Below are 25,306 nucleotides of genomic sequence, written 5' to 3'. Positions count from 1 at the left end.
TATTTGGCACTCAATCTGTTTATATTTCTTTTCCACTGACATTACTTTCGTTTTGGAGATGCTAATCTTCATACCATAGTCCTTACATTTCTGATCTAGCTCTGAAATATTACTTTGCAAAATTTCAATCGAATCTGCCATCACAACTAAGTCATCTGCATATGCAAGACTGCTTATTTTGTGTTCACATATCTTAATATCACCCACCCAGTCTATTGTTTTCAACATATGATCCATAAATAATATGAACAACAGTGGAGACAGGTTGCAGCCTTGTCTTACCCCTGAAACTACTCTGAACCATGAACTCAATTTACCGTCAACTCTAACTGCTGCCTCACTAGCCATGTAAAGACCTTTAATTGCTTGCAAAAGTTTGCCTACTATTCCATAATCTCGTAGAACAGACAATAACTTCCTCCTAGGAACACGGTCATATGCCTTTTCTAGATCTATAAAGCATAGATACAATTCCCTGTTCCACTCATAACACTTCTCCATTATTTGCCGTAAGCTAAAGATCTGGTCCCGACAATCTCTAAGAGGCCTAAACCCACACTGATTTTCATCCAATTGGTCCTCAACTAATACTCGTACTTTCCTTTCAACAATACCTGAGAAGATTTTACCCACGATACCGATTAAAGAGATACCTCTGCAGTTGTTACAATCTTTTCTGTTTCCATGTTTAAAGATTGGTGTGATTACTGCTTTCGTCCAGTCTGATGGAACCTGTCCTGACTCCCAGGCCATTTCAATTATCCTGTGTAGCCATTTAAGACCTGACATTCCACTGTATTTGATGAGTTCCAACTTAATTTCATCCACCCCAGGTGCTTTATTGCACTGCAATCTATTGACCATTTTCTCCACTTCCTCAAATGTGATCCTACTTCCATCATCATTCCTATCCCATTCTACCTTGAAATCTGAAACATTGCTGATCGTATTTTCACCTACATTGAGCAACTCTTCAAAATATTCCCTCCATCTGCCCAAGGCATCCACAGGATTCACCAGCAGTTTTCCTCACCTGTCCAAAATACTTGTCATTTCCTTCTTATCTCCCTTTCGAAGACTGCTAATTACACTACAGAATGGTTTTCCAGCAGCTTGACCCATAGTCTCCAACCTGTTTCCAAAGTCTTCCCAAGATTTCTTCTTGGATGTTGCAATTATCTGTTTGGCTTTGTTTCTTTCTTTCTTCAACATAACTTTCTCTGTCTACCCGAGTTCTAGTATGTAGCCATTTTCGATACGCCTTCTTTTTCCTTTTACAGGCTGCCTTGACTGTGTCATTCCACCAAGCTGTTTGCTTCATCCTACTTTTACACACTACTGTTCCAAGACATTCTTTAGCCACTTCTAGTACTGTGTCCCTGTACCTTGTCCATTCCTTTTCCAATGACTGTAATTGACTACATTCAACTAACTGGTACCTTTCTGAGATCGCTGTTATGTACTTGTGCCTGATTTCCTTATCCTGAAGTTTCTCCACTCTTATCCTCCTACATATGGACCTGACCTCCTGCACTTTCGGCCTCACAATCCCAATTTCACTTCATATTAAATAATGATCAGTGTCATCAAAGAATCCCCTGAATGCACGTGTGTCCCTCACAGCCTTCCTGAATTCCTGATCTGTTATTATATAGTCAATGACAGATCTGGTTGCCTTGCCTTCCCAAGTATACCGGTGAATGTTCTTATGTTTAAAAAAGGAGTTTGTGATTACAAAGCCCATGTAGTTGTTGTTTTGGTCTTCAGTCCTGAGACTGGTTTGATGCAGCTCTCCGTGCTACTCTATCCTGTGCAAGCATTTTCATCTCCCAGTACCTACTGCAACCTACATCCTTCTGAATATGCTTAGTGTATTCATCTCTTGGTCTCCCTCTACAATTTTTACCCTCCGTGCTGCGCTCCAATACTAAATTGGTGATCCCTTGATGCCTCAGAACATGTCCTACCAACCGATCCCTTCTTCTGGTCAAGTTGTGCCACAAACTTCTCTTCTCCCCAATCCTATTCAGTACTTCCTCATTAGTTATGTGATCTACCCATCTAATCTTCAGCATTCTTCTGTAGCACCACATTTCGAAAGCTTCTATTCTCTTCTTGTCCAAACTATTTATCATCCATGTTTCACTTCCATACATGGCTACACTCCATACGAATACTTTCATAAATGACTTCCTGACACTTAAATCAATACTAGATGTTAACAAATTTTTTTTCTTCAGAAACGCTTTCCTTGCCATTGCCAGTCTACATGTTATATCCTCTCTACTTCGACCATCATCAGTTATTTTACTCCCTAAATAGCAAAACTCCTTTACTACTTTAAGTGTCTCATTTCCTAATCTAATCCCCTCAGCATCACCCAATTTAATTTGACTACATTCCATTATCCTTGTTTTGCTTTTGTTGATGTTCATCTTATATCCTCCTTTCAAGACACTGTCCGTTCCATTCAACTGCTCTGCCAAGTCCTTTGCTGTCTCTGATAGAATTACAATGTCATCCGCGAACCTCAAAGTTTTTATTTCTTCTCCATGGATTTTTAATACCTACTCCAAATTTTTCTTTTGTTTCCTTTACTGCTTGCTCAATATACAGATTGAACAACATCGGGGAGAGGCTACAACCCTGTCTTACTCCCTTCCCAACCACTGCTTCCCGTTCATGTCCCTCGACTCTTATAACTGCCATCTGGTTTCTGTACAAATTGTAAATAGCCTTTCGCTCCCTGTATTTTACCCCTGCCACCTTTAGAATTTGAAAGAGAGTATTCCAGTCAACATTGTCAAAAGCTTTCTCTAAGTCTACAAATGCTAGAAACGTAGGTTTGCCTTTCCTTAATCTTTCTTCTAAGATAAGTCGTAAGGTCAGTATTGCCTCACGTGTTCCAGTGTTTCTACGGAATCCAAACTGATCTTCCCCGAGGTTGGCTTCTACTAGTTTTTCCATTCGTCTGTAAAGAATTTGTGTTAGTATTTTGCAGCTGTGACTTATTAAACTGATAGTTCAGTAATTTTCACATCTGTCAACACCTGATTTCTTTGGGATTGGAATTATTATATTCTTCTTGAAGTCTGAGGGTATTTCGCCTGTTTCATACATCTTGCTCACCAGATGGTAGAGTTTTGTCAGGACTGGCTCTCCCAAGGCCGTCAGTAGTTCCAATGGAATGTTGTCTACTCCGGGGGCCTTGTTTCGACTCAGGTCTTTCAGTGCTCTGTCGAACTCTTCACGCAGTATCATATCTCCCATTTCATCTTCATCTACATCCTCTTCCATTTCCATAATATTGTCCTCAACTACATCGCCCTTGTATAGACCCTCTATATACTCCTTCCACCTTTCTGCTTTCCCTTCTTTGCTTAGAACTGGGTTTCCATCTGAGCTCTTGATATTCATACAAGTCGTTCTCTTATCTCCAAAGGTCTCTTTAATTTTCCTGTAGGCAGTATCTATCTTACCCCTAGTGAGATAGGCCTCTACATCCTTACATTTGTCCTCTAGCCATCCCTGCTTAGCCATTTTGCACTTCCTGTCCATCTCATTTTTGAGACATTTGTATTCCTTTTTGCCTGCTTCATTTACTGCGTTTTTGTATTTTCTCCTTTCATCAATTAAATTCAATATTTCTACTGTTACCCAAGGATTTCTACTAGCCCTCGTCTTTTTACGTACTTGATCCTCTGCTGCCTTCGCTACTTCGTCCCTCAAAGCTACCCATTCTTCTTCTACTGTATTTCTTTCCCCCATTCCTGTCAATTGTTCCCTTATGCTCTCCCTGAAACTCTGTACAACCTCTGGTTCTTTCAGTTTATCCAGGTCCCATCTCCTTAAATTCCCACCTTTTTGCAGTTTCTTCAGTTTTAATCTACAGGTCATAACCAATAGATTGTGGTCGGAGTCCACATCTGCCCCTGGAAATGTCTTACAATTTAAAACCTGGTTCCTAAATCTCTGTCTTACCATTATATAATCTATCTGATACCTTTTAGTATCTCCAGGGTTCTTCCATGTATACAACCTTCTTTCATGATTCTTAAACCAAGTGTTAGTTATGATTATGTTGTGCTCTGTGCAAAATTCTACCAGGCAGCTTCCTCTTTCATTTCTTAGCCCCAATCCATATTCACCTACTATGTTTCCTTCTCTCCCTTTTCCTACACTCGAATTCCAGTCACCCATGACTATTAAATTTTCGTCTCCCTTCACAATCTGAATAATTTCTTTTATTTCATCATACATTTCTTCAATTTCTTCGTCATCTGCAGAGCTAGTTGGCATATAAACTTGTACTACTGTAGTAGGTGTGGGCTTCGTATCTATCTTGGCCACAATAATGCGTTCACTATGCTGTTTGTAGTAGCTTACCCGCATTCCTATTTTCCTATTCATTATTAAACCTACTCCTGCATTACCCCTATTTGATTTTGTGTTTATAACCCTGTAGTCACCTGACCAGAAGTCTTCTTCCTCCTGCCACCGAACTTCACTAATTCCCACTATATCTAACTTCAACCTATCCATTTCCCTTTTTAAATTATTTTATTTTTTTATTATTTATTTATTAATTTAAATTAAATTTAACTTAATAAACAAAGCCCATACTGGCACAGAAATCCAAGAGTTGTTTCCCGTTCCTGTTGACCTCCATATCCTCTCCAAATTTACCCATAACCTTTTCATACCCTTCTGTTCGATTTCCAATCCTGGCACTAAAATCCCCTATGAGCTGAACACTGTCCTTGTCCTTTACTCTAACAACTACATCACTGAATGCCTCATAAAAACTATCCATCTCATCTTGATCTGTCCCTTCACAATGCGAATATACTGACACAATCCTAATTTTCTTGCTAGACACTGTCAAATCTATCCACATCAGTCGTTCGTTTACATACCTTATTGCAACTACGCTGGGTTCCATTTCTTTCCTGATGTAAAGCCCTACACCCCATTGTGCTATTCCTGCTTTCTCACCCCTTACCCGAATGTCAGTAACAGCTAAAATGTCCAGCCCCATCTTACTTGCAACCTCTGCCAGCTCTAGCTTCTTCCCAGAGTAGCCCCCATTGATATTAATAGCTCCCTGTCTCATTACCATTTGTTTGCCAAGTCATATCTTAGGAGTTCCTGGTTTGTCAGTTAGAGGTGGGACTCCGTCACCTCCAAAGGTCGAAGGTATTTTGCTCTGGTTGTTGCATCATATTTAAAGTACCAGGGAAGTAGGTTGCTAGCCTTACTTGCCCCGAGTCCCATTGGGTTTTACCCCTAACAGTTGAGGGACTAACCGGAGGATTTGGTAGTCTTTGCCGTATGAGCACAAAGGTGACCATGACTCAGAATATGTCCGAGATGCCCAGCCTTCTTCCAAAGTAACTGGTATCTCGACTGTTGGGACCACTTACTTGGCCACTCATATGTTGCCCGTGGTTCATGAACTAGGACATGACTACAGGCACCCACATCATGAACCACCATTCTCAGACAAAAGGAAAAAATAGCTAGTGATTCAAAATAGTAAATTCAAGCAAAAAAAAAAAAAGTGAAGAGACGTTTTAGTTCTGTGAACTGTATCATAATTAATTGAAAAAAATGGAATTTCATATAAAATCAGCTTGAGGTACCCAACAAAATGCTTAAAAGGTAACATCACATTACTCAAAAACATGAAACTCACGAAAATCTTAAAAAGCAGTGTATATAACAAAGGTATTTTACTAAAAATGTAAGGTAAGGAATAGAAAAAACACAGAACTGGAAAATCATTACATCAAATGGTAAAAAAATCAGTACATGTTTTTAAGTCACTAATGTTAGGTTAGAATGACCCAGTATTATAAATAACTCATTATTCACAAGCATAATAAGCCATCATAATTGTGTAAAAATTCCATCATACATGACCAATTTTACTAATATCAGTAGGAAGATAAAATCATGCAAGCACAACAAATGGAACATAGTTCACAGTTTACTAAATCCAATTGCATGAGAAGAATAAAGTTACAAGCCTTGCCCACATGTCGCGAAAGTTGTTCCGAGTCCATTGCAAAAGTTTCTTTTGGAACCCCTTACACATCCTCCATACAGTTCTCATCTCTTCCCCGTACAATTTCCATGTTTTTGGAACTCTGAAGAAAGATACTTGTAGCTGTTGATTTGCTTTGGACAAAGAGGCATATGCCTGGGTACAATCCTAGTTCTGTAGGCAACTGCAAGCATTTTTCCATTGAGGCATTGACCATCTTGTCTCACAGTGGGATAAATGTATTAGTAGTTATGGTGATTACTTTTGAAATAATAAAAAGTTTATCTACTTTTTTCCATCTGTCTCATTTGCATTTGACTGCCCCTTGTAAGATACACTCATGCTCATAAATTAAGGATAATGCTGAACATGGCGAAACAACGCTCAGGTGGGCGGTTTGCGAGTTTAAATCACCTCGGAATGTGACCATACAGTGCATTTGACCTGTGGTCGTCGCACGGTGGCGCTGGCAGCAGTCCACATATGCAGAGGTGTGTTGGTGCATGTCAGAGTACAGTGCAGTGAGTAAGTGTGCAGACGTTTTCAGATGTGCTAATGGTGACTGTGTGTTGAAAATGGCTCAGAGAACACATATTGATGACGTTATGAGGGGTAGAATACTAGGGTGACTGGAGGCTGGTCAAACACAGCAGGTCGTAGCACGGGACCTCCGTGTGCCACAAAGTGGGATCTCAAGATTATGGCAATGATTCCAGCAGACAGGAAACGTGTCCAGGTGCTACAGTACGGGACATTCACAGTGTTCAACACCACAAGAAGACCAATATCTCACCATCAGTGCCCGCAGACGGCCACGGAGTACTGCAGGTAGCCTTGCTCGGGACCTTATCGCAGCCACTGGAACAGTTGTCTCTAGACACACAGTCTGCAGACAACTGAACAGACATGGTTTATTCACCTGGAGACCTGTAAGGGGCATTCCACTGAGCCCTGCTCACAGGAGAGCCCATAAAGCCTGGTGTCAAGAACACAGTACATGGTCATTGGAACAGTGGTCCCAGGTATAGTCTGAACAGTGATTCTCGCCGGGTTTTCATCTGGCATGAACCAGGAACCAGATACCAACCTCCTAATGTCCTTGAAACGGACCTGTATGGAGGTCATTGTTTGATAGTGTGGGGTGGGATTATGATTGATGCATTTACACGCCTGCATGTCTTTGACAGAGGAACTGTAACGCACGGCCCCACTAAGCTGCCATTGTGGAGGAGTACCTTGAAACAGAAGATATCAGGTGAATACAGTGGCCTGCCTGTTCTCCAGACCTAAATCCCATCAAGCACATCTGAGATGCTCTCGGTTGATGTATCGCTGCATGTCTTCAAACCCCTAGGACACTTCAAGAGCTCCGACAGGCACTAGTGCAAGAATGGGAGGCTATACTCCAGCAGCTGCTTGACCACTGGATCCAGAGTATGCCAAACCGTTGTGCGGCCTGTGTACATGTGCATGGTGATCATATCCCATATTGATGTTGGGGTACATGTGCAGGAAACAGTGGCATTTTGTAGCACATGTGTTTCGGGACAGTTTTCTCAACTTATCACCAATAGCGTGGACTTACAGATCTGTGTCATGTGCGTTACCTATGTGCCTTTGCTTTTAGTGCCAGTTTTGTGTAGTGCCACGTTGTGTGACATCACATTCTGCAATTGTCCTTAATTTATGAGCATGAGTGAAGTTTATGTCTCTTGAATCAATGACATTTCTGACAAACACATTTTTATTACTGACAACATGCATTAGACTGCAATATTCACTCTCTGAGCACTCTATGGTGCTGTTATTTAACATGCAACAAATTCCATCAAGCGCCCACTTCTTTGCTGATGGAATTGGATAACTCTTAATTAAGAACAGTTCATGCTCTTTAACCTTTAAGTAACAGACATATCCTTTTATAAGTTCCAGTTTTTGGTAGAAAATGTCTGAATAACATCTCAATAATTCACAAAATTCTCCTTTCTTTGTGGCAGTTAATTCTACTATGTCTTTCATCTTCAAAAAGGATGTCATTGAGAGTGTTTTGAGTGAAATTTCCTTTTCTGTAATTAACTCCATCTCTATTTGATTCTGGAGCCATGAATCTTTCTTTTTGAGATGTCCTTAACATCCTCAAACTCACGTCTGCAGACTCCCGTTACTACCACCAACATACCCTGGATCATGCCCTTGCTTATGGAGGGACTTCTGATATTAAACTAATCAATTAGACTGTGGCACAGGGTATTGTCATTTATGTAGCATTTTTTTATTTTTTCACGTTTGTCAAAGTGAATTTTGTTTGTTTTCATCATTTAATAAACTGACATGGCCAAGCTAAAATTATGTTAACAATTCAAATAGAAACCTTTTATGATTATAATCAAAATCCTCAAGGTTAAATTCATATTGACCAGAACAGTCACAGAGTAACAACGATGCTAGCAGCGGTTATTAGGACACCAGAAGACACTCAGACACCCGAGTGGGGAGTGTTAAGTGACAACCATGTCAGAAAACCTTTCGATGGAGTCTTAGGATGCAGTCAATGACCTTCATAGAAGCACATGGTGAGTTTCAGTAGAATTTAGAGAGAGTTCGATCAGGTGCCTAGAGATATTTTGGAGAATAACTATGGATTTAATTTTTCTATTGTGATAAATTTGAGAACTGTTAGACACTGCTTAGTGACTTATTTTGAAATGGCTGATACCAGTAAAAATGGGAGTGTGATAGAGGATGCAGGACCAATTTAGGTTAATATTGTGAATGTCGATAGTAACAATTCTAGAGTTTATAGTAAGGAACATAATGATGTATTATTTCAACTTATGCTAAAAATGAACAAAAACTTTAATGTGATGCATAAAACCACAAGAGTAACTAAAGATAATTTTTTTTAAAAGTCAGTTCTCTAGACAAGAATTTGGATCCATCATGAATTTCAGGACATGATCACTAATACTACAAAGGAGCTTATTAATTTAACTGATACAAAACAAATCAAATGACACTCAGTATTTCTTAGCAAGCATTTTCACAATGAAACCCAAGATTACTGAAGTTACAATTCAAGTTTCCAATTATCAACATCAAACATAAAAGTCAACTGAAATCCTCGCTAATCAAAAACTGCACAGCACAGAATTTTCAGTGTACAGTAATCATTACATAAATCGAATAAACAAAACAATAAATACAAGCTATTACTAACATTACACTTACAACATCAACTTCTCACTTTCCTTACATATTTAAATGGGGCTTTTCTGTACATGTCAGTCACTTTACAACATGAAGATGAAATACTGTATTGCCTCATATTTATGACTTGAGTTTCACAGTTTTCACATACTGGCTTCATAACTGAGAAATATTACTATTACTGTAAATTCCAGACCCCCTGTCATGTCTCTAGCATATTCAAACTTATGCAGGGAATTAGCAGACAGTACGCTGCTTGATATTTTATTTTTACATATAAGTTTATTTCAGCATTATTGCTTTCATCAGTACATGTGCTAACAATCACATTTATTTAAATTTTATGTAGTACAAAATGTACAAAGTTTTTTTTTTTTTTTTTTTTTTTTTTTTTTTTTTTTTTTTTTTTTTTTTTTTTTTCCATTGGACATTGTGCTCACATCATCTTGTTGTAGATGGACATATGTCTACTTAAAGTATACTATGATTGCTGTCCGGTGTTGTTAGATGTATTATTTTTACACTAACATTTTAAAGTTTTTCGATGATTTAATGTTGCATGCATATTATAATACATTTTTTCATATTTTGACAATCATAGAAATTCAAGTTTCATAACTAGTTGTTTACCCAAAGATATTTATGTTGTTGCAGGTCATGTATCCATCGAACTGTTATTGATGTGTTTGTAATCTCTGGTGTTTTGTTTATCCATTACCCAGAGATTACAAATACATCAATAACAGTTCCATATATACATGACCCACCAACAACAAAAATATAATAAACAACTAGCTATCAAAGTTGGAATCTCTATGACTGTCAAAGTACTAAAAACAAATACTTATATATGTGCAACATCAAATCTTTGAACAACTTTAAAACATTAAACAAAAAATATTACATCCAAAAACTACGGGTGGCAGTAATAGTTTACTCACAGTTTTATTGTTTCCATATTTTTCCATCTACAACATCAAGATGCGAGTACAATATCCAACATAAAAAACCTTTGAAAATTGTATTTTATGTAAAATATAAATAAAAGTGATTGTTTGAAGATGTACTGATAAAGAGAAAAAAAAAAGCGATAATGTGGATATAGTATCACAGACACAGTTCCTTTGACTGTTCAGAGAAATCACTAAACCCACCCAAAGATGGAAACAACCATGCATGAGCACCGCCTATTAGGTGTAGAGAGTCCAACAGCCAATCAGTTCCAGTCATTCCACCAGGAAGGAGGTACACTTCTAGTGTTGTCTGAAGTTCAGCCATGCCTAGATGGTCAATACCATGGTTCAATCGCGTCTGCATTGTTACTTTGTGCCAGGGAGGGCTCTCAACAAGGTAAGTGTCCAGGCTTCTCGGAGTGAACCAAAGTGATGTTGTTCAGATATGGAGGAGATATAGAGAGAAAGAAACTGTGAATGACATGCCTCGCCCATGCTGCCCAAGGGCTACTACTGCAGTGGATGACCACTACCTACGGATTATAACTCTGAGAAACCCAGACAGCGACGCCACCATGTTGAATAACGCTTTTTGTGCAGCCACAGGATGTCATGTTACGACTCAAATGGTGCGCAACAGGCTGCATGATGCGCAACTTCATTCCCGACGTCCATGGCGAGGTCCATCTTTGCAACCACGACACCATGCAGCGCAGTACAGATGGGTCCAACAACATGCCAAATCGATCGCTCAGGACTGGCATCATGTTCTTTTCACCGATGAGTGTCACGTATGCATTCAACCAGACAATCGTCGGAGACGTGTTTGGAAGCAAACCGGTCAGGCTGAAGGCCTTAGACACACAGTCCAGTGAGTGCAGCAAGGTGTAGGTTTCCTGCTGTTTTGGGGTGGCATTATGTGGGGCCAACGTACGCTGCTGATGGTCATGGAAGGTGCCATAACGGCTGTACGATACGTGAATGCCATCCTCTGATCGATAGTGCAACCATATCGGCAGCATATTGGCAAAGCATTCGTCTTCATGGACGACAATTCGCACCCCCATTGTGCCCATCTTGTAAATGACTTCCTTCAGAACAATGACTTCCAAAGGATTGGAAAAGGGCACAGGTCATCCCCGTTTTCAAGAAGGTACGCGAGCAGATGTGCAGAACTATAGACCTATATCTCTAACGTCAATCAGTTGTAGAATTTTGGAACACGTATTGTGTTCGAGTATAATGACTTTTCTGGAGACTAGAAATCTACTCTGTAGGAATCAGCATGGGTTTCGAAAGAGACGGTCATGTGAAACCCAGCTCGCGCTATTCGTCCACGAGACTCAGAGGGCCATAGATACGGGTTCACAGGTAGATGCCGTGTTTCTTGACTTCCGCAAGGCGTTCGATACAGTTCCCCACAGTCGTTTAATGAACAAAGTAAGAGCATATGGACTATCTGACAAATTGTGTGATTGGATTGAGGAGTTCCTAAATAACAGGACGCAGCATGTCATTCTCAATGGAGAGAAGGCTTCCGAAGTAAGAGTGATTTCAGGTGTGCCGCAGGGGAGTGTCATAGGACCGTTGCTATTCACAATATACATAAATGACCTTGTGGATGACATCGGAAGTTCACTGAGGCTTTTTGCAGATGATGCTGTGGTGTATCGAGAGGTTGTAACAATGGAAAATTGTACTGAAATGCAGGAGGATCTGCAGCGAATTGACGCATGGTGCAGGGAATGGCAATTGAATCTCAATGTAGACAAGTGTAATGTGCTGCGAATACACAGAAAGATAGATCCTTTATCATTTAGCTACAAAATAGCAGGTCAACAACTGGAAGCAGTTAATACCATAAATTATCTGGGAGTACGCATTAGGAGTGATTTAAAATGGAATGATCATATAATGTTGATCGTCGGTAAAGCAGATGCCAGACTGAGATTCATTGGAAGAATCCTAAGGAAATGCAATCCGAAAACAAAGGAAGTAGGTTACAGTACGCTTGTTTGCCCACTGCTTGAATACTGCTCAGCAGTGTGGGATCCGTACCAGATAGGGTTGATAGAAGATATAGAGAAGATCCAACGGAGAGCAGCGCACTTCGTTACAGGATCATTTAGTAATCGCGAAAGCGTTACGGAGATGATAGATAAACTCCAGTGGAAGACTCTGCAGGAGAGACGCTCAGTAGCTCGGTACGGGCTTTTGTCAAAGTTTCGAGAACATACCTTCACCGAAGAGTCAAGCAGTATATTGCTCCCTCCTACGTATATCTCGCGAAGAGACCATGAGGATAAAATCAGAGAGATTAGAGCCCACACAGAGGCATACCGACAATCCTTCTTTCCACGAACAATACGAGACTGGAATAGAAGGGAGAACCGATAGAGGTACTCAAGGTACCCTCCGCCACACACTGTCAGGTGGCTTGCGGAGTATAGATGTAGATGAAGATACTCAAGGTACCCTCCGCCACACACTGTCAGGTGGCTTGCGGAGTATGGATGTAGATGTAGATGTAGATGTAGATGTAGACATCACTCGACTAGAGTAACCAGCATGTTCTCCAGACATGAAACCTATTGAACGTGCCTGGCATAGATTGAAATGGGTTGTTTATGGACGATGTGACCCACCAACCACTCTGAGGGATCTACGCTGAATTGCCATTGAGGAGTGGGACAATCTGGACCAACAATACCTTGATGAACTTGTGGATAGTATGCCACGATGAATACAGGCATGCATCAGCGCAAGAGGATTTGCTACCGGGTATCAGGGGTACCGGCGTGTACAGAAATCTGAACCACCACCTCTGACGGTCTCGCTGTATGGTGGTACAACATGCAATGTGTGGTTTTCATGAGCAATACAGAGGGCGGAAATGATGTTTATCTTGATGTCTGTTCCAATTTTCTGTACAGGTTCCAGCACACTCGAAACCAAGGTGATGCAAAACTTTTTTTGAAGTGTGTACAAAAATAACGTATCAAGCACCATACTGTCTACTAATTCTCTGCATAATGTCCTACCGTGACATAATATATCCTGCAGGTCCCATAATAAAGACACTTCTAATCACACTTGTTTTAAGATACATTTTCATTCAGAAGAAATAATTCTTTTCTGCTTGTGATTTGCAGTAAACTGCAAACTAGTCCTCAAATTCCTCCATCATACAAGGATGGTGAGCAATATGACATCTGAAATTCTCCAAGCATGCATGAAATCCTGTAACTATTACAAAGAGCATGTTGCATATTTATGGGAGAGTATTATGAATGACATGCTGGAGATTGGAACATTTTGTTTCTTTATTTCTCTCAATTTCCTAAATAAATGATTTTCATGCATTGATTGCATAACACATTTTCACAGTGCATACCCTCAAATTATTGCTAAAATCGAAACTCATTTAAATGTGCATTTGACAAATGTTGCAGTCATCAGTTGAAAAATCATTTAATTTTGAATGACACACAACAGCCACATGTGTTGTTATTACACCTAACAAACCAGCGTTTGTTTCCACACAAACACAAGACACTTTTTTAATTCACTGTCCAATACACACAAAATTGACTTTTGATAATTCCACAAAATTAATTATCCTGTAGAAGTTACAATTAAAAACAGTAAGAAGCCAGGTCTCTCTGCATGTTTTTAAGATGTCAGTAGCTAAATTTAGTATCTGGATTAAAATTATAATTAAGTGCTTCAAGTTGTTCTTGAAAATTAGTCTTGCTCAAATATTTTCATATCCAGCCTCAATATGGAGTCAGTTTCCTGTCAGAGAACAAATATGTCAGACTGACTAGTTCTTTTCTTAAATTTTTAGATTTGCAATGAAAAATGTGTCAACATTAATTTATTATTTCTGATACCTGAATTAACATACAGTACATGACACCTATCCCACTTTCACAGTCGAAGGCCACCTTCTCAATCACTTGCTATGTTTTATGGGTTCATGAAAACTGGCATCTGATGGTGACGATAGACAGAGATGAATCTAAACAGTTAAATTTCATTTTGATTCAATTTTTCTAATCTTGATAGTGTGTTTCATAATATAAAGATCTTGGATACAATCACAGACACTTAGTACTGATATTACTTCTAGTGTGTACTAAGTGTGTACTATATATTCTACTCATTAAGTGGAACTGCAAAGCCAACTATCTTGGCAAATGTTCGAAAAAGCATAAGGAAACTAACAAAATCTGACAAAGTATAAAATAGTCACAAAGAATCTAAAGCAATAAAACATTTCTGTCTCAAAAACATATTTTTTCTGTGGTTGCATGCAATGGAGGACGTAATTATATTACAAAAAGTCCCAAAATTAGGAAATATGTAAGCCAATTTACAACAATAAGACTGATACATAAAAGTAACCCACAAAAATGTTACCAATGAGTAGAGAATCCATCAAGTATTGTCCTTAAAACACTGTGCTCCAAGCATTATTAAAGTTGTGGCAGCAGTGATATGCAAAAATCTTATGCCAAAGCTTTCTTGCAGTTCATGAATTCTGATCAGAATATGTGCACAGAAAATGATTATCTGCATTGTGCAGCAATCTAACACTGATGACTTACACTACCTCAGCAATGATGGACAAAAACAGCCACAGACAGACATTTTTGTGCATTTCTAATGGCATTTGATAGCTTGTAGTGCATTCCCTGTTAAATATGCAAAAGTTTTTACAGATTTGGTAATCCAAGAGGATTCCTTTCTTGAAAGAGATGTTTCTTGGTAAGAAAATAATACTGGTTACTATTTCATATAGATCTTTTTCACTTGACATTTTATTAATACTTAAATAAAATTGATATGTAACATTTGTAACATTAAAAATGAAGAATTTCCTCCATCTGTATTTAAGGTGTCGATTTTATTTTGGCAACTAGTTTCAACATTGTAAAAACATCATCTTCAGGCCCATGCACTTGACGTCAACAAGTTCATGGGCCTGAAGATGATGTTTTTACAACATTGAAACTAGTTGCCAAAATAAAATCGACACCTTATATACAGGTGGAGGAATTTCTTCATTTTTAATATACACTACTGGCCATTAAAATTGCTACACGACAAACATGACATGCTACAGAAGCGAAATTTAACCGACAGGAAGAAGATGCTGTGATATGCAAATGATTAGCTTTTCAGAGCATTCACACAAGGTTGGCACCAGTGGCGACACCTACAACGTGCTGACATGAACGAAAGTTTCCAACCGATTTCTCATACACAAACAGCAGTTGACCGGCGTTGCCAGGTGAAACGTTGTTTTTTTTATTGGACTGTTTGGGGGGAGAGACCAAACAGCAAGGTCATCGGTCTCATCGGATTAGGGAAGGACGTGGAAGGAAGTCGGCCATGCCCTTTCGAAGGAACCATCCCGGCATTTGCCTGGAGCGATTTAGGGAAATCGTGGAAAACCTAAATCAGGATGGCCGGACGCGGGATTGAACCATCGTCCTCTCGAATACGAGTCCAGTGTGCTAACAACTGTGCCACCTCGCTTGGTGAAATGTTGTTGTGATGTCTCGTGTAAGGAGGAGAAATGCGTACCATCACGTTTCCGACTTTGATAAAGGTCAGATTGTAGCCTATCGCGATTGCGGTTTATCGTATCGCGACATTGCTGCTCGCGTTGGTCAAGATACAATGACTGTTAGCAGAATATGGAATTGGTGGATTCAGGAGGGTAATACGGAACACCATGCTGGATCCCAACGGCCTCGTATCACTAGCATTCGAGATCACAGGCATCTTATCCGCATGGCTGTAACAGATCGTGCAGACACGTCTCGATCCCTGAGTCAACAGATGGGGACGTTTGCAAGACAACAACCATCTGCACGAACAGTTTGACGACGTTTGCAGCAGCATGTACTATCAGCTTGCAGACCATGGCTGCGGTTACCCTCCACGCTGCATCACAGACGGGAGTGCCTGCAATGGTGTACTCAACGACGAACCTGGGTGCACGAATGGCAAAACATCATTTTTTCGGATGAATCCAGGTTCTGTTTACAGCATCATGATGGTCGCATCCGTGTTTGGCGACATCGTGGTGAACACACATTGGAAGCATGTATTCGTCATCGCCATACTGGCGTATCAGCCGGTGTGATGGTATGAGGTACCATTGGTTACACGTCTCTGTCACCTCTTGTTCACATTGACAGCACTTTGAACAGTGGACGTTACATTTCAGATGTGTTACGACCTGTGGCTCTACCCTTCATTCGATCCCTGCAAAACCCTACAATTCAGCAGGATAATGCACGACTGCATGTTGCAGGTGCTGTATGGGCCTTTCTGGATACAGAAAATGTTCGACTGCTGCCCTGGCCAGCACATTCTCCAGATCTCTCACCAACTGAAAACGTCTGGTCAATGGTGGCCGTGCAACTGGCTCGTCACAATACGCCAGTCACTACTCTTGACGAACTGTGGTATCATGTGGAAGCTGCATGGGTAGCTGTACCTGTACACGCCATCCAAGCTCTGCTTGACTCAATGCCCAGGCGTATCGAGGCCGTTATTACGGCCAGAGGTGGTTGTTCTGGGTACTGATTTCTCAGGATCTATGCACCCAAATTGTGTGAAAATGTAATCACATGTTAGTTCTATTATAATATATTTGTTCAATGAATACCCGTTTATCATCTGCATTTCTTCTTGGTGTAGCAATTTTAATGGCCAGTAGAGTAAATTGAACAAACTCGTTGAAAAAGTATGTTAGATGAAACCTGAATCACAAATGAAAAATATCTTCCACCAGGTAAACTAAATGCGCTTTAACAATTGGGAAAACTGTGGTGTTTGAAGTAAAAATTGTTGGAACATCCAAACTGTCCACAGGAATGCCACACACTGACTTTCACCTGCTTTTACCTGTAAAACATTTGACTATAGAGTGTTTCAAGTACCATGCAGAGATTACGGCAGCCAGAAATGGATGTTTTGCAGACCATCCATAATTCCACTTCAATGGTGGAATCTACTCATTGTATAAACAATGGACAAAGTATGTTGGTCCACAATGGTACTATGTTGTAAAGTAATAGCATTTTTTACTGAAAAGTGCACACTTACATTGCAAGGCCAAGGATTTTTAACTTTCAACTCTTTAACTGGAGTAACAGCTCACAATGAATGTCCGAAGGTAAGTTGATGATGATATCGTTGCCATCGTTATCGTCTACGTCGTTGTTGTCATCGACATAATCACAGTCGCCATTGTTGTCATAATCATTGTCATCATCACTGTTTTATTTGGTCTGAAGACTGATTTAATACAGCTCTCTACACCAGTTTATCCTCTACAAGTCTCTTCAACTTCCCATAATTATAGCAATCTACATCCACTTGAATCTGCTAACTGTAGTTGTCTCTTGGTCCCTCTAACAGTTTTTATCCACTTTACTTATCTTCATTGGCAAATTGACTATTCCTTGATGCCTCAGGAGAAGACGACTTACTACAGTCAAAACTAGTCATGTCATTTTATGTGTTGCATTCACTGACCAACTGTTGTGCTGGAAGCCACTGTATTTAAAACAACTGATCTAATATGTAGCCTGATAACAGAAACTTTTAAAAGGTTAAATATTCCTGAATATACTGAGATCAGGAGCATTATAATTCATTTTTGCCATTTCATTAATTTTTGATTTATTGAACAGAGGTCTGACTGGAAACACTTCTTCCATTTTTCCCAGTACTGATCCCATTGATCTGACCCCCTAATTTTAAACACTAATACTGTATCATGAAGCACAAACACATTTCACATCTAAACCCACTTACATGGTGATGTTCCTTAAATTTGCATTCTTATCATTTGAAACACATTTCTCATCTCTCTAATTTGTACAGCTAATTACATTTTGACTAGTTGTTATTGCAGTGTGTTAACCTCAAATACAACTGCAGTGAAACTTTCAGAGATGATAATCGTGGAAATGCCCAACACAGTGCCACAGAACTCAAAAAGCTAGTGTGGTTTAGATACAAAAATAAAGTTTTTTAATCTCACTACAACAGCCACAACAATTTTTCTTTGCAGCTGCTCGGACATAACTTTTTTTCTCACAGCAGACATCACATAAAGTGAGAGCGTCTGTGAAGTTTGGAAAGTAGGAGACGACATACTGGCATAATTGAAGCTGTGAGGATGGGTCGTGAGTCATGCTTGGGTAGCTCAGTTGGTAGAGCGCTTGCCCGCGAAAGGCAAGGTCCCAAGTTCGAGTCTCGGTCTGGCACACAGTTTTAATCTGTCAGGAAGTTTCATCACAAAGTGTTTGTACTGACCCTTTCTCTGATATAACTTGCTATTTCAACATTTATTTCCAACCAGAAAAATCATCAGTGTCATGGAAGTCTTATCTTCACTGATATGGCATAACCACGGGTAGAATTGAACCAAAGACACACAAATGCTGTTTAGTACAGAGACTTTCATCATACATGGGCCCCTCTGTATCTTTGGGCTTTTGGTTCTTTGTCCTCATGCTGATTAACAATATTTCCTTTAGCAGTATATGACGTTAACAAAATACTTGAATTACAGAAGAGCATTACTTCAACATACAAACTTTTATTCTTCACCAGACACAACTAAAGCACTTATTTTACATTCAAGGCCATCATTTCAAGCATTTCACTAAGACAACTGTTTCACTAGTAATAAAAATGAGAAATCCTTCAATATTTCTATGGTCTGTTTCTGACATCAATAATCATCTCCCATACCTTCTGGTTTTAGTACCTTCTCTTCTCCACTTGTGTCTTTCTAACAATTTCTAAGATGTCCTGACAAAAGTTCCTGAAGAATTAAGTCTTTTGGTCACATTTTCTGTGAATATTTTAATAGTGTATCAGGTCAAAAGATTGAATCACACTGTTACATTGACACTTAAATGAAAACTAATTCACACTACATCAAGCAAACAACGCAAATGAAAAAATCTTGTTTGGGCAGTGCATTTATCCATATGTCAGTAGACATGCAATTAGTTTCATTTCACATGCAACACTGACAGAATTAATGCTTCTGTGACAGCTTACACTGTATGCTGTTTTTACTTCGTCCACAGCGCTACAGACTTCACACGAAAACAGGGATGGCATTCACAGCATCCACAGACTACTGTAAATCTTTTCAATATATTTCTGTTAACAGGTAAATCATCCTTTTGCAGTTACATTATGATGTAACCAACAGATTCAAATCCAAATGCTGAAAAACAATTTATTCTGACAGTATCTTTTATTGTCATAAAAAACTATTCATAAATAAAATGATCTACTATCTATTCAAGAATAAGAACCTAGACAATTTAATTATAATTTTGACTGTTACCATGCCATCCTCTGAATAAAGTCACATTAAATTAAAACCTGAAGAGTTCTTCTCAATTTTATGTAGCAACTTACATTATTTGGGTACAAGATTACAAAGATTCACACTAAGCATATAATTAGCATTTATTCAGATATTTCAAATAGATATACCAGCTCAATACTCACCAAACCTCCATCTAGGCCACGTAGTAGTAACCCACCAGAATGAACAACACCACATCCTGCCATGCCATCAATAGTCACTTCATTGCCGCTAGGTTCTTTACCATGCCATAAACTCGAACCAAATAACTTCACCTCTCGACCATCAATAACAGTCCATGCTCCAGGTGAGCTATCCATCCCACGAATAAAATTATGTATATTTTGTACTGGTTGATCCCATTTCACCTATTAAATATTATGTTTCGGCATTAATGACTTATAATCACCTTGATTTGCAAACACTGCAAACAGTACACTCTCAGATAATTATATTTATAAAATATGCACAATTTAACTGACACCGGTAAAAAGAAAACTACAGTTTACAACATCAAAGCAAGAACAGCAACTGTGGAACTACTAACTACACAACAGATGGCAACTTTTATAATTTTTATCATAATCATCACCAACAGCAGCAGCAGCTTTGGTCTTAGGCCCATTCTTTTTCCTTATTGGACTTTATAGATTTTAAGGACAAATATATTTAAACATAACTGAAAGAGATACAAAACATATTAAAAAGGTCTATCTACAGATGACGTATAATATAAGATACAATGAAATGAGAAATGACTATAATATGAAGACAATGGCAGGACCTGACTACATTACAAAGGAGCAGATGCAAGAGTTAAGTGGCATACGCAAGGTATCAAATTGCTCTCATTTATATTTTAATGTCCTCTTTAATAGTACAGAAACAGAATGCACGAGGAATGTTCATTGCTCCATAATTTGTTCCACAAGTGCATCTTTTGACTGCTCTACTAGCTTTCTGATTTTCGTTGGGTGGCACATGCCCTAGTATCCAGCAGTATGAGACAAGAATGGCATGCCCTAGAATGGAAAAATGTTATTTATTTAAACGTTTTTGTCTGACAACCTCATGGGCACTTAAGGAACAGTTTGTCAAACCTGCTTTCAACCAAAAATGGCTGGAATCTTTAAGAACTCAGCATCTGCCAACACACAAGGGACATACACATAATTGGATTCCTACAGTCATTAACCCACAAGTTCACTTTGAAGAAAAAGAAAATGTATAAGGTACCACAATTTTTTCACCTGTGCATTGTCTCTTTCTGTGTGCTACGAATAGCTTAATCTCATAAATACCAGTGTGTCTGTTGTACCACTGTGTTAAGACCTCTTTGTTAGCACTGAATTGTGGGTACAGCGTCCTCATATTTTGCTTCAGATGATAATTCGTCTTATGCCACTTTATGAAAAACAGATGATGAATACAATGAGAGCATAGGAATACGTATTTTTAACTTATCTCGATGATCTGTGAAGGGGAAGGGAGACCCGGGGGGAGGGGGGAGGAGAGAGAGGGGAAAAGAGGGTGATATATATATATATATATTGGAAATCAGAATGGCTGACTCTAAAGGGAAAATAATTGAGGAAAGTAATTCCAATATAAAAGATCCCACACTTTCGTACGAGGGAAATCCCATAAGTAATGTTGCCTATTTTTTTTTTTTATAAGTACATAGACCTGTTTATTTCTACAATGGTTTACATCAGTTTACAGCTTGAACATTTAGCTATTTTTCAACATAATCACCATTTCTGTCAATGCGTTTTTGTAGACGGTGTGGCACTTTTTGTATGCCAATGTGATACCATCTCACCACCATGCTGTTATGAACCCCTTCTTTCACCTCGTCATCGGAGCTGAATTGCTGAGACCACAATTAACGTTGACAGGTACTGTGAGACTCTGAAAAAACTCAAATGGTCAACTTAGAATGGGAGGAGAGGAATGTTAAGCAAGGGCGTACACATTTACCATGACAACGCTTGCCCACACATCGCTTGGCAAACTGTAGCTCTCCTGCAACAGTTTCAGTGGAACATAATCACCCACCCACCCTCTAGTCTTGACTTGGCACCCAGGGACTATCACCTGTTCCCTAGGTTAAAAGAACATTTGGCCGGAAAGCGATTCAGCTCCGACGATGAGGTGAAAGAAGAGGTTCATAACTTTCTGAACAGCATGGCAGTGAGCTGGTATGGCATGGGCATACAAAAACTGCCACAACGTCTACAAAAATGCTTTTACAGAAATGGTGATTACGTCAAAAAATACCTAAATGTTCACAAATAATAGGAGACCTTACTTTTGGGAGTACCCTCATATTTCAGAGCACCTGAAGAACACAAGAAGGAGCTTCAATGCATTCATTAAAATCACTTACATGAAACTCAGAATCACACCATTAGAATATTTAAAGTGTAAGCCACTATCCCATTTTTCTGCAACAAATTACACACATCAAAAAAAGTTTTGCATCACCCCAGTCCCCAGAACTCGGGAAGATAGTCGTTGACTGTGGATATTGTATCACAGAAACAGTCCCTTTGACTGTTCTTATGTCACTAACCCAGCACCAAGATGTAAACAAAAAATGGTTCAAATGGCTCTGAGCACTATGGGACTTAACTTCTGAGGTCATCAGTCCCCTAGAACTTAGAACTACTTAAACCTAACTAACCTAAGGACATCATACACATCCATGCCCAAGGCAGGATTCGAACCTGCGACTGTAGCGGTCGCGCGGTTCCAGACTGTAGCGCCTAGAACCGCTCAGCCACCCCGGCCGGCGGATGTAAACAACCATGCATGAGCAGCACCTATTAGATGGGGGGAGGGGGGAGGGGGGGTCTAACAGCCTACCATTTCTAGTCATTCCACCAGGAAGGAGGTACATGGCTCGTGTTGTCTGTAGTTCAACCATGCTTAGATGGTCAATACTGCAGTTTGATTGCATCCGCATTTTTATTTTGTGCCAGGAAGGGCTCTCAACAAGGGAAGTGTCCAGGCGTCTCGGAGTGAACCAAAGCAATGTTGTTCAGACATGGAGGAGATACAGACAAACCGGAACTGTCTATGACATGCCTCGCTCAGGCCGTCCAAGGGCTACCACTGCAGTGGATGACCACTACCTACGGATTATGGCTCAGAGGATCTCTGACAGCAACACCTCCATGTTGAATAATGCTTTTCGTACAGCCACAGGACTTCTTGCACAATAGGCGGCATGATGTGCAACTCCACTCCCAACATCCATGGCGAGATCCATCTTTGCAACCATGACACTATGCAGCACAGAACAGATGGGTCCAACAACATGCCGAATGGATCGCTCAGGATTGGCGTCACATTCTCTTCACCGATGAGTGTCACATATGCTTTCAACCAGACAATCGTCGGAGACGTGTTTGGAGGCAAACCAGTCAGGCTGAACGCCCTAGACACACTGTCCATCAAGTGCAGCAAGGTGTATGTTCCCTGCTGTTTTGGGGTAGCATTGTGCCGATGTACGCTGCTGGTGGTCACGGAAGATGCCGTAATGGCTGTACAATACGTGAATGCCAGCCTCCGACCGATAGTGCAACCATATCTGCAGTATATTGGCGTGGCATTCGTCTTCAAGGATGACAATTCACACCCCCACCGTGCACATCTTCTGAATGACTTCCTTCAGGATAACAACATCACTCGACTAAAGTGGTCAGTATGTTCTCCAGACATGAACCCTATTGAACATACCTGGCATTGATTGAAAAGGACTGTTTATGGATGGCATGACCTACCAACCACTCTGAGGGACCTACACCGAATTGCCATTGAGGAGTGGGATAATCTGGACCAACAATGCCTTGATGAACTTGTGGATAAAATGCCACGATGAACACAGGCATGCATCAGTGCAAGAGGATGTGCTACTGGGTATTTGAGGCATTGGTGAGTACAGCAATCTGGACCACCGCCTCTGAAGGTATCACTGTATGGTGGTACAACATGCAATTTGTGGTTTTCATGAGCAATAAAAAGGGTGGAAATGATGTTTATGTTGATCTCTGTTGTGGCGTAGCAAGACAGCCACTCCACGGAAGTAGCCGAAAGGCACGCGTTTAGCAGGCAAGAGATAGGTCTGTAACAGGATACATAATGAATGCTATAAAGAAAAGTACGTAGCTTCTGGAATACTTAACTTTAATCCATCCTTGGTACATCGCTATTGACGATATAAGTGAGACTCCATAGATACATGCAATGTTACTAATGGCGCCTTGCTAGGTCGTAGCCATTGACTTAGCTGAAGGCTATTCTAACTATCTGCTCGGCAAAGGAGCGAGGCTTCGTCAGTGTAGTCGCTAGCTACGTCGTCTGTACAACTGGGGCGAGTGCTAGCCCGTATCTCTCGAGACCTGCCTTGTGGTGGCGCTCGGTCTGCGATCCCTGACAGTGGCGACACGCGGGTCCGACATGTACTAATGGACCGCGGCCGATTTAAAGCTACCACCTAGCAAGTGTGGTGTCTGGCGGTGACACCACAATCTCTATTCCAATTTTCTGTACAGGTTCCGGAACTCTCGGAACTGAGATGATGCAAAACTTTGTTTGATATGTGTATTTGAGAAAACATAACCCTTTTCTGTGAACAATGTCTCATCTCATTTCTTATTTCTAAAATACAGTTATAATTTAATGAAACATATAGCGCAGAAAATTTTCCAACTTGTATAATAAAACATGGAACAGTACTACAGCACTTTAGTCTGTTGATGTATGAATTATGACACTATATTTTACACTTTTCATATGGGAATAATGCTCAATAACAGAATGGAGAAACTTCTCACAAACATGTCATGAAAGTTCATAAAAAGGTTTATGAATTATCCTTACATATTGACTGGTCATAACTGACCAACCTCTACATGGTACAGCAAAGGCCAATTGAAGTACAATTCTGAGAATTTATTGTATCCTCAAAATCTTCAGTACTGGTGGAATCATATTTTCAATCTCAAGACAAGAACACTAGTTTCAATGAAAAGGGGATGCAAAACAAAATAATATTTTTTAGTCTCTAGGCTTTTGTGGCTGGACTAATTTCTATAAAATTATTCTAGCTTGTAGACCACACCATGTTATAAAATGATGTATTAACATTTCAGCCCCTATTGTAAATCACCTTCATTAGGATATGTAATAATATTGCACATCATGAAGAGGATCACTTATGACAGTAGCTGACACATTGATGCATCATTTAACGATGTAATGTGGGCTACAACTCAAGAATTTTATGAAAATATATTATATATTCCACAAAATCATAAGTTAAGTGAAGTAAAAATGTAAATAATCTTGTTTGTAATATGGTATACAGCTTGTAGACTCTCAAATGCAAATGATTATGCCAATCAATCATCGGGATGAGGCAGGTGGCTGACTTTCATTCATTGGCAGGATACTGGAAAAATGCAGTCAGTCTACAAAGGAGAATGCTTGCAAATCAATTGTGCTATTATTGCTCAACTGTGTGGGACCCATAGGGCTACCATGGAATACTGACTGTAAACACAAAAAGACAGCATTAATAGGCGCAGGCCTGTTTGACTCATGGGAGAGTAGTTTGGAAAGCGTTTGACACTTACAAGCACCCACCAGTACAAATGATGCTTAGTACAGTTCAAG

General features: G+C 39.8%; 1 protein-coding gene across 1 annotated transcript in view; it reads right to left on the bottom strand.

Moving 5' to 3' along the window:
- The window catches only part of LOC126470481 (cytosolic 10-formyltetrahydrofolate dehydrogenase), a 159,570-nt gene that overhangs the window by 81,389 nt on the left and 52,875 nt on the right, over positions 1 to 25,306 (bottom strand). The window contains exon 6 of the mRNA XM_050098351.1: positions 19,768 to 19,992. Within this exon, the coding sequence (XP_049954308.1) occupies positions 19,768 to 19,992 (225 nt within the window). The remainder of the gene's footprint in view (positions 1 to 19,767; positions 19,993 to 25,306) is intronic.

The sequence above is a fragment of the Schistocerca serialis genome, chromosome 3 (assembly GCF_023864345.2).
Source record: "Schistocerca serialis cubense isolate TAMUIC-IGC-003099 chromosome 3, iqSchSeri2.2, whole genome shotgun sequence".
Classification (NCBI taxonomy): Eukaryota; Metazoa; Arthropoda; class Insecta; order Orthoptera; family Acrididae; genus Schistocerca; species Schistocerca serialis.
This window is presented reverse-complemented; position numbering and strand designations above follow the sequence as displayed.